This window comes from Chaetura pelagica, unplaced genomic scaffold (genome assembly GCF_000747805.2).
Source record: "Chaetura pelagica isolate M959 unplaced genomic scaffold, ChaPel_1.0 scaffold85, whole genome shotgun sequence".
NCBI classification, from domain to species: Eukaryota; Metazoa; Chordata; class Aves; order Apodiformes; family Apodidae; genus Chaetura; species Chaetura pelagica.
The window spans coordinates 4,118,063-4,127,788 of NW_009953505.1; the positions used below are offsets into that span (position 1 = coordinate 4,118,063).

General features: G+C 36.4%; 1 protein-coding gene across 1 annotated transcript; it reads left to right on the forward strand.

Moving 5' to 3' along the window:
- Nucleotides 1–1,332: 1,332 nt before the first annotated feature.
- Nucleotides 1,333–8,986, forward strand: FDX1 (ferredoxin 1; the record flags this gene model as incomplete). The annotated part of the gene is made up of 3 exons (XM_009999433.1): nucleotides 1,333–1,462; nucleotides 4,164–4,293; nucleotides 8,589–8,986. Coding segments are annotated over 3 exons (375 nt in total), but the record flags the coding sequence as incomplete, so codon positions are not given.
- Between the last annotated feature and the right edge of the window lie 740 nt (nucleotides 8,987–9,726).

A 9,726-nucleotide genomic window follows, 5' to 3' on the forward strand; every position in this document is an offset into this window, starting at 1 on the left:
CTTTTGGAATTAATTTATAGTTAATAGCAGCTTGTGGCTCCCTCCTGGAAAATGGGCTGAGGGTGGACATGACAGGAATTGAGCACAGTTTCATAATGAATCACAATGTGTGCTGCTGCCAACTGAGCTTACAGTTGGGGTGAGTGTGCTAAGTCTACAGTAACAAACATTTGCTGTTTTTCAAAACAAGCTAGGATTCAGACTGCTATAAACACATTTTCTTTTACAAAAATAAGCTGTTTATTGATGTTTCAGTATGGCCACTTTAAAATTTTTGCTTTAATATTCAGCTCTGCAGGTTAGAGTTTTCCAGGGAGTGACTTGATTTTTCAAGCTTGTGTGTTTTCCATGTGACAGATTACTCAAAGACGAAATTACTAAAAAGATTAGAGGCAATATTAAGCATACTGTTCTTAAACATGGATTTTACATTGAAACAAATTTTTGCATTAGCTTCAGTTGTTTTATTATATCTCTTCTCTCTTGGCAGGTTTCTTTGCTGTCCATCCAGCAAGTTTTTCTTGTTTTACTCACTTTCTACAGGAAATGAAATAGTTTAAAAACAAACAAGCTGTATTGTAGTTGTTAGTATTTTAACAGCTTTCATTTAATTTGCATGTGAAATGATGTAATATGGAACACCAACATTTTTTTCATATTAAAAGCACTAGACTTAAGAAATTTTTATGCAGACTGTAGGAGTAATTTTGCTTAAATAAACATAATTGTCTGAAAAGAAAAACAGGGAAATATAAAACCTTCTCTATTTGAAGCCAGTGTCAAAACTTTGAACTCCACTGAAATTAATATTTATGAGGTAGAATCCTGAGAATCTGTGCTCAAAAAAAGCAGAATGCTTCTGGAGTATTTTTGTTCTTCAGAGCAGAGGATAACTATATTTTTGGAACTAAAAATAAAAAGCCTTAAACTGTAAGCAGAAATGGGAAATGATGAGAACAATCAATAGATCTAAAAGAAGACTCCACAGAAAGAAGTGGAGAGCTCTTACTTTAAACAAGCTCTGTCATTTGGCAAAACCACAAATATTGGGCCTAATATAAAGTAGCTCTGACTCTCTTAGGTGAAAGGCAAAACATCAGGATGCTATATAGCTTCTAGTGGCAAAGCTCAAACTAAGTTGTTTTTGTTTTTTTATGTTCTTTTCACGGCCTTTGTTCAACATAAAGCAGTAAATGTCTGTATCTGTTACAGCTTTTAAAAGCCAATAACTTAGGTTTTTGTACTCTTAGAGTTGATAGTTGAATCAGTCAATTCTAAAAGATTTTTTAAATTCTGTAATTCTTTCTTTAATTCCATCATATACTTTTCTTTTTCAGCTCAGAAGATAAAATAACTGTCCATTTCATAAATCGTGATGGTCACAAACTAACGGCCAAAGGAAAACCTGGCGATTCACTGCTGGATGTTGTTGTTGATAATAATCTAGACATAGATGGTTTTGGTAAGTAGATTCACTGAATAATGTATTCAGTATCTAAAAATTATATTCTATTACCAGTTTATTAATAAGTATGCATTGAGTCATAGAATATTTTCTGTGATAGAGTAATTTAATAGCCTTATTGAGTCCAACCATAAATTAATACTTATTTATTAATATCTTTCTAAAACCCATCTATACTTTATTTGGATTTTCTCCCCATATTTTTTTTTCCTTCAGGTGCATGAAATATTTTGGGTCATGTTCCAGAAAAAATATTTGGAGTGAGCTTTGCTTGAATGTTAAAGGAAGACAGTGGACAGAAGGCTGTCAAGGTGGTATCTGAAAGATGCCACCTGCAGACTATTCTGAGCTGAAAGGTTCTGGAGGCAACACAAAACTGGTGTATTTCTAACAGTATCTGGTTACTTCAGTATTTCCATACTGTCTCAATTTATTACCAGGCTTTTTGTTTCACAAATTGCTGTACTACTTGAGTGTTAAGTCTAAGAAACAAGCAAATCATTACAATTAGCAGGGAAGAGCAAAAAGTTCAATTCTTATTAAAGGACTGGGGTAAAGAAAATAAAGTCCCTGGTGAAATTCTAACGTGGTACAAGTTTTGTTAAAAATCAAAATCGGAGGAAGTTGCAACACCTCCCTAATCCTTCACGCTTTTGTACTTTCCATAGTTGGTTTCACTAAAGTTGTGTAGTTCTGCCCATGCAAAGCATGGGTATTTGGTAATGGCAGCTGGATACCTCAGGACAGGTGTTTACATGAACATGAGCTTAAGAATTAATAGAACAAATTAAAGCAGCAAGCAGAAGTACAGTTTGCATGAGTGAATGCATAGCATGGAGCAGTTAGAGAAAAAGTAGTTAATAGGCTAGTGTAGCACAGTTTTAAATCTGAGGTGTGTTTTATTTAAGTTGAAATAATTTTCACTGCTTGTAAGAAAATCATTAAGGTTTTCCATCTCAGACTTGTGTCTGAGACAGCTCTTATGTCTAGAGTTGCATCTTTCCAGGGAAGAACAATTGTGTAAAGGTGTAATGATGGGATAACTAGCTATGTATCACTTAGTAAATGTGTCACAGACTTACAGCTAGTCTGTGTGTATTCTACAGTAAATATTCTCACAGCTTGTGTAAATATATCAGACATGTTAAAGCAAAAGATAATGCTGTTGATAAACAAGCCAAATTAAAAATTGGAGATACTGTAACAGTCTTTATTGAAATGGGACTAGCACATATTATAATTAGTCGTTTGCTACTAAAAAATAATACTAGAGCAAATAAACCATGTAGTATAAATAGCATAACAATGTATGTTCTGAGTAGAGAAAAAAGTAATGAGGGGAAAAAAATTTAAAATGTAAATCTTACCTATTTACTTCTATCACTAGGGGGCATCCCATGTGCAGTAGTAATAATAAATATCTTTGTATAAAGATTTACAGAACTGTTGAATGATTCAGCTGCACTCAATTTGTGTGCTGCTGCTGGCTTTACAGTTGCAGAAAGATCTTCTCCTGTTCAAACAGACTGGTCAGTGTTCTTCCCTCACCTCTCCCAATGTTAAAATACTTAAAACTGCTGATAGGACAAATTTTACGTTATTTGGCACTTTATTCCAACTCTGCTGTTTTGTATGCATTTGTATGTACTTGAAGACAGGATGTATTTTAAAAATCAAGTCTTACAGTGCAGTGTCCTGCTCACTTTGAATATGTGCTGTTGATTTTGTTACACATGTGACAGCACAATGCTTTCTGAATGGTTCTTGTGGTCTGATGATGAAACCCATTGTTTCTTTTCATAGCAATGGTTACACCCACAGCCTCACTTCCCTTTGTTTCCATACAAGTGCAGAGGTCACAGTGCTCTTGGTTCTGCTTTCCCTGGAAATGAGTGAAAAAAATGAAACTTGGCTGTCTTACCTGCTTTGCTCTTAATAATTTCAATCAGAGGTGGCACTTGTGTGCCCCAATCCCAATCTCCATACAAGTATGAAGAAATTAGCTTTCTTCTCCTCTTGAAGTTGCATATTTCTTTCTCAGCAAAGTGGAGAACTTGGTGCCAGCCCTATACAGTGACAAATTTGTTGCTGTGTGCTCTCACAAGTAGATGTAATTGATGCTTGTTCTGTTCAACCCTAGCAAATTATTAGATCCTTTTCTCAGGCTTGATTGGCTGGTAGTACACGTAGGCCTCTTTAACACAGACTACGTTTGTTGCTGTGAATTAGTGAGAAGAAATACAGGAAGGAAGGATTTTATACTTAGTATCTCTGAGGAATTGTTTGGTATAGCAGGTGTCTTCTGTTGAACTTCTTGAGGAAACCTTCTCAAAACTATGGGGAAAATGAGGGATAGAAGAATCAACTATGGAAACAAATTAGGTACTGCTGATTGACAGTGTTGCCTTCTTTGCATTCTTAGAGTAGAAAACTTTGATCTCTTTAAATGGTAGAAAGGGAATTAGTTAAATGTTTTGACTAAGTACAGCATTCAAGTAATTCTTAATGTTCTAGGAACTGTAGAAATACTATTGATGGTTGGAGGCAGATACATGAATGTGAGAATATATGACACATTAATTTTACTAATCAACAGACATACTTGTATGTATCAAATGCTTATGTGAAAGATTTCATCTGAAATTCTGCTGTAATTTGGAACTTTTGTTTTCTGTTATCTTGATATTTTTTTCTTTAGGTGCATGTGAAGGAACATTAGCCTGTTCAACTTGTCATTTAATCTTTGAAGACCACATATTTGAGAAACTAGATGCAATTACTGATGAAGAGATGGACATGCTGGACCTGGCATATGGCCTCACAGAAACGTAAGCAACATAGCACTTCACTACACCAAAGAATGGAAAGAAGGGTTTGCAGATGGGGCAGTACAGTGTTCCTAAAATGCCTTAATCAGCTTTTAATAAATATCTGGATTCTGTTACACAAATGGGACTGCCAAGTTTAAATACTGTTTATGTTGAACAGATGTCAGTACTGGTTTTGTAAACTAAAGAGTGGCAGTTGTCAATACTTGTTTTTCAGAGGTGTCTGATGCAGAATTGTCCTATAGTGAATGAAGTATGACCAAAACTCCAGTTCCTTCAACAAAAAACTTCACTGTTGCTGTTCTGTGTGAAGTTTCTTTTTTTTTTCTTTCTGTTGTCTGTCTCCATTAGTCTGTAGCTAGTTAATGTATTTATAAATGTGCTTACGTTAGTATTTTAGTTTTAGTCAGATCTTCTTTTCACAGAATTACAGAAGGGTTGAGATTGGACAGGACCTCTTGAAGGTTATCTGGTCCAACCTCCGGCTCATGCAGGGCCACCTAGAGCTGATGCCCAGGACCATGTCCAGATGGCTTTTGAATATCTCCAGGGATGGAGACTCCACAACATCTCTGGTATTTATGTACATTGATAAGATTCTGCCACTGAGCCTTCTCTAGGATAAATAATGTCCCACATGGCAGTGTCCCCACTTGCCATGCTTTGACTCACGTCAGACTGCTCTTAGAGCACACAAGCCAGAGTTCCTTCAGGTGAAACTAATCCCAAAGTGTGCCCTAAAGTGTTCATGAATATTTCAGTACAGAGCTTTAGACTACTGGCAGTCTAAAGTGAAACCCTCTGGTCTACATGTTCCCCACCATCACATGCTGTGTAATTAGGGTGTCACATCCTCATCAAGACTCCTTGTTGTTGCTCTGCACTACTTGCTGGTGTGCACGTAGCCTGTGTCATTGAACAAACTTGCAGGAGCAGTAGGCAGCTTTGCCTTACAAGGTTTCATAAGCCATTTCCTTCATGCTTCAATGGAACTGCTTGTCAAAGCTTTTGGGAATCTTTCCAATGATGTCAAAGGGCTCTATACTTGAACTATATCACACAGGGTTTTTAAATTCAGAGTACTCCTGTGATATAACTCATTGATCTACTTATACCAGTAATGTGAATCTTGTATTTTCTGCCCAAGGGTGCCCATTTTCTCACTGCAGCCAGATCTTAAATTTTCTGGGAGAATGTGAAAGGAAAGAAGTCAAGCTGTGAGAAAATGGTTTCAGCTTCTTTTGTTTTATTATTTTTTCTGTCTCTCAAAAAACATTTGCAATCATCAAAAAAATCATAAGCCTACTAATCATGAATTTACTTGACTCTTCCCATCTACTGTAATTCTCCTGTGAGTTCTTAGGTTCTGGGTCAAACGGTTACATAGTCTTCTGTGCTGATATAAACTTGTGTGAAGAAGATGCAGAGGTGCACTACTATGCTCTGTCATAATTATAAGGATAAAAGCTTTTCTCTTGTCCATGACTCTGGATTTGGGAAAGTTTCAGCTAGCAACTGCCATGAAAGTTCATGGGTTTTTTTAAATGAGGGACTCATTAGAAAGCTTAAAACAAAATTGTGTTGAATAGCTGCAGAAGAGCAGAGATTATGAAAAGTAAAAGATGAGGGGGGACACAAACCCTGGCCAATGTTTAAAAAAATACTAACGAAAAAATTAAGCTGAGAAACAGCTTGTTAAAAAGTAGAAAAATATTTTTATTTTTAACCTGTGAGAAGCAGGAAACTTGCCTGCATGAAGAGCCAGTGGGTGGTGTAGAACATGCACTTAAAATTTAAAAAAATAACATAAAAGCCAAGTTTCTTTTGCATTGGTGTCTTTGAAGATGTATGGGGATGTGCTTGCACTGGAAGATTTCTTTGCAGAGGGCTTTCTGGAGTATCTGACTCAAACTGTTGTGTTCATAGAAGGAGTATTACAGCAAAGAAGTAAAATCATTACTAACAAATGGTTATGAGTAGGCAGCATCCACCCAGAAGTTTTATAGGAATTCAGTATGGGCTTCTGTACTACTGTCTGTAGTACAGGAGGTTTTATTGGTTGGTTTAAAACTGCTTCCACATCAGAGGAATTGAAGGTAGCAACCCAATTTTGAAATGAGATCACTGGAATTGGAGCATGGTGAGTCTGATTGCACACTGGACACATTAATCGTGTCTATGGGCTGTTGCTTTTTTATACTTTGTACTAAATAATAGTAAGGAAAGAATTCAAAAGAGCTTTTGTAGAGCAAAGTAACAGGTAAGAGAGTTCTTTAAATGAGTCACTGAGCATGAAGAAGGATCTCAGAGTTCATATAGTTCAGAAGTCCTTTGAGTTGTAATGGGATAAGTGCAAAGGCCCTTTGGATGAGCAACTGGATAAAAAATAATTGTCTTTTAACAGTATAGAAGTATTTGCTTATCTTTTAAGAGTATGTGATCAATAGTGTGATCTGTGCTAGTTTTTATGTAGTTAGTGTATTTGTGAAGGACTTGGGAAAAAGCTGAAGAGTAAGGTTTGTGTATAGTCCTATGTTACTCAATGTGGTAAAATAAACTGTCAAGGAAGCCATGCAGAAGGATCTTGTGCCACTGAGTGAAATGAAATTTGTTATTAAAAGACACAGATTAACGCATACGGAGAGGTGGGTAGAAGAGTGGTAACTTTGCATACTTGAAATGGGCTGTCAGCCAGCTAGTGCCTTTCTAGGAATGTCAGCTTAAGGGTTGGTGTAAAATACCTCAGAAAGGTAAATGGAACAGTGGCGTGATATTAGGTAGCAAGAGGTAGAAAACCGAAAAATACCATTATGTGACAAAATGGGAATTCACCATATCTTCATAATTGTGCAACTCTGACTTCCTGGTTTGGTTTGTTTGTTTTTTTAAATAATGAGAGGAAATAATGGAGGGGCCTGTAGAAGTGGTTAAAGATGGAATGGCTTTCATGCAGGGATTGGCTTGGTGGTTTTTTTTCTGGGATCCAGGTTTCTGTAGTTTTGAGAGGCAGGGGAATCTGGATCAATATCTATAAAATTGTAAATGCTGAATTTACATAGGAATTTGCATAGAAGGTAGGTTGTCTCTCACAATGTTATTTAGTGTTGCCTTGTTTTTTGTTCTGCTGTGCAGTAGGCTCAAAACAAAGGGCAGTATTCACAAACTAAATCCAACGCCACACTACAGAGTACATATGCAATTAACATTGGTCATTAGTGAAAAATGGACTCTTCAATCAAATTAAGCCTTACAGGCAATGCTACATACAAATATAAGAAATCATATCTTTCTAATATATTTAATTCTTAAAGCTGTTCTAAAAGATGCATATTCCTGATATTAAATCTTCTGGTGACATATGTATTCATACCTACATTCCAATAATTTGAAGTTGATGTATGCAGTCATTTCCATAGAAATGTTACTTTTTGGGTGTATTCCTGAATTGGAAGCTTTACAACAGTTGATCACTACATGCTTGTAAGAGTTCTGTAGAGATATTAATGTAGTGCAGTTTTTTATCATGTCACTGCCTGCATTCCTGTACTGATTAAATTACTCAAACGGTGCTACAGAACATTGCCTACCCTTGCTGATTTTTAAATATTCTGTGCTGAAGTACCAAGGCATGGACATTGAATTAAAGATATTCCAGCAATAAGAGCAACTTGTGGTGTCTGCAGAATTTTGTGGTGGTATTTAATCTTTTTATTTTAATTACTCATGTATATGTTTTTTTCATACTGAATGATAGGTGCTAAAGCAAAGGATTACATCTCCTCTGGTGCTATGAGCATTTATCTTTCTCCATCCTATGTTTCTTGTCTCTTCACTCTTACCTGTCTGGCTTAATTAACTGACCTTGAGTTGTTCAGTTTGAAAACACTGGGCTGCCTTCATACCCTGGATGGATGAGGCTGTTTTGAGATTTTCATTCACGGCCTTCATCTCTTCAGAGATGCCAAATGTCCCTTGGGAGATGACTTGTCATTTCCTGCACTTGTCTGAACTGTTAGTGAACCACTGAATCACTTTTGTTATATATTGGCTTTGCAAGTGGGAAGCACTGGGTGTACTACTTCCCAGTGCACCGAGCTCAGTGGAAATCACTGTTACTGCCATGTATATCTTCACCTTGGTGCCTGCAGTTCCTTACTGGTCTTAGGTAAGACCATGCACAAGGATGGCTGTTTCTAACTCATCATGTGTTTGGGACAGCTGGATTTGGAGGCATAAGGGGGCAAATTTTGTTAGATATATGATTGACTAGAACTAACTACCATATTTCTCCACAGATCACGTTTAGGCTGCCAAATCTGCTTGAAGAAATCGATGGACAATATGACTGTTCGAGTACCAGAAGCTGTTGCTGATGCTAGACAATCGGTAGATATGAGTAAAAACTCCTGAAAGAAAATATCTTGGGGGTTTTAAAGAAACGTAATTATTTTTATAACTTATTTTTAAATGTGTAATTAAATATGGAAACTTACATAATTGTGAGTTATTTTATATGACTATCAATACTAGATGAATGCTATTTTAATTTTCTTTATAGAACCTCCTATATTTTTACGCTTAAAATGCAATAATACTTCATATAACTGATGGTTGGATTATAAACATGAGCAAGTATATTACGGATTTCATATAAAATTATTCTTCCAAAACCTTTAATGAAGTTTGAAAACTGGAAGACTTCTACAGGAGTCCTCCTGAGAACCCCTGGCCGTTTCTAGGTTTCAGACCTGGATATGTTAGAGAACAAAACTTGTAAGACCACGTAGGGGCCTTCTTAAAATGTTGCCATGAAAGATAGTGTGCTAAGAGCTCATTTGCTTTCTTAGTAAATATGATACTTCCTTAGCAAATAGTGGCTTTTCAGGGTAGAGACTCTTCCAAACTTTGGAATCTTAATGAGAAGTGGCAAAATTTTTCTTGCAAAAATACTGTTAATACTATGAAATGTAGAGGCTGCTACAGAATGTTGGCACCTGCAGCTTAATTGCTGCAGTGCATCTCTGTTGCCCAAATAGATGTCAATGAACTTCAGTTTAACTGTATTTACATTTGCACCACAAATTCGGGGATAAACATGGCTTGGAGTAAAGCCTTGAAGCTCTCTAATGGTAGAGCATATCCACTGGAGGTAATTGTAAACTCTTGCTGTTCTCTGAAGACGTCTGAGTTGGGAATGATGAAGATGGGAATGTTCATCAGCTTAAAATTTGTTCCAAAATCTTTCTCTCTTTCAGTTTTGAGCTTATTCAGGAGGTAATCTGACATCTGGTAGGGCATTTATTGTGAAGAGAAGCCTGGGTTCTGTGCCTTGCTCCCAGGATCACTTCAGTAGTGGTTGAAATGAAATGAGAATATATTTATTCCATAAAGATGCACTAGGTTTCCAAGAAAAGGTAGGGACACCCTACCCTG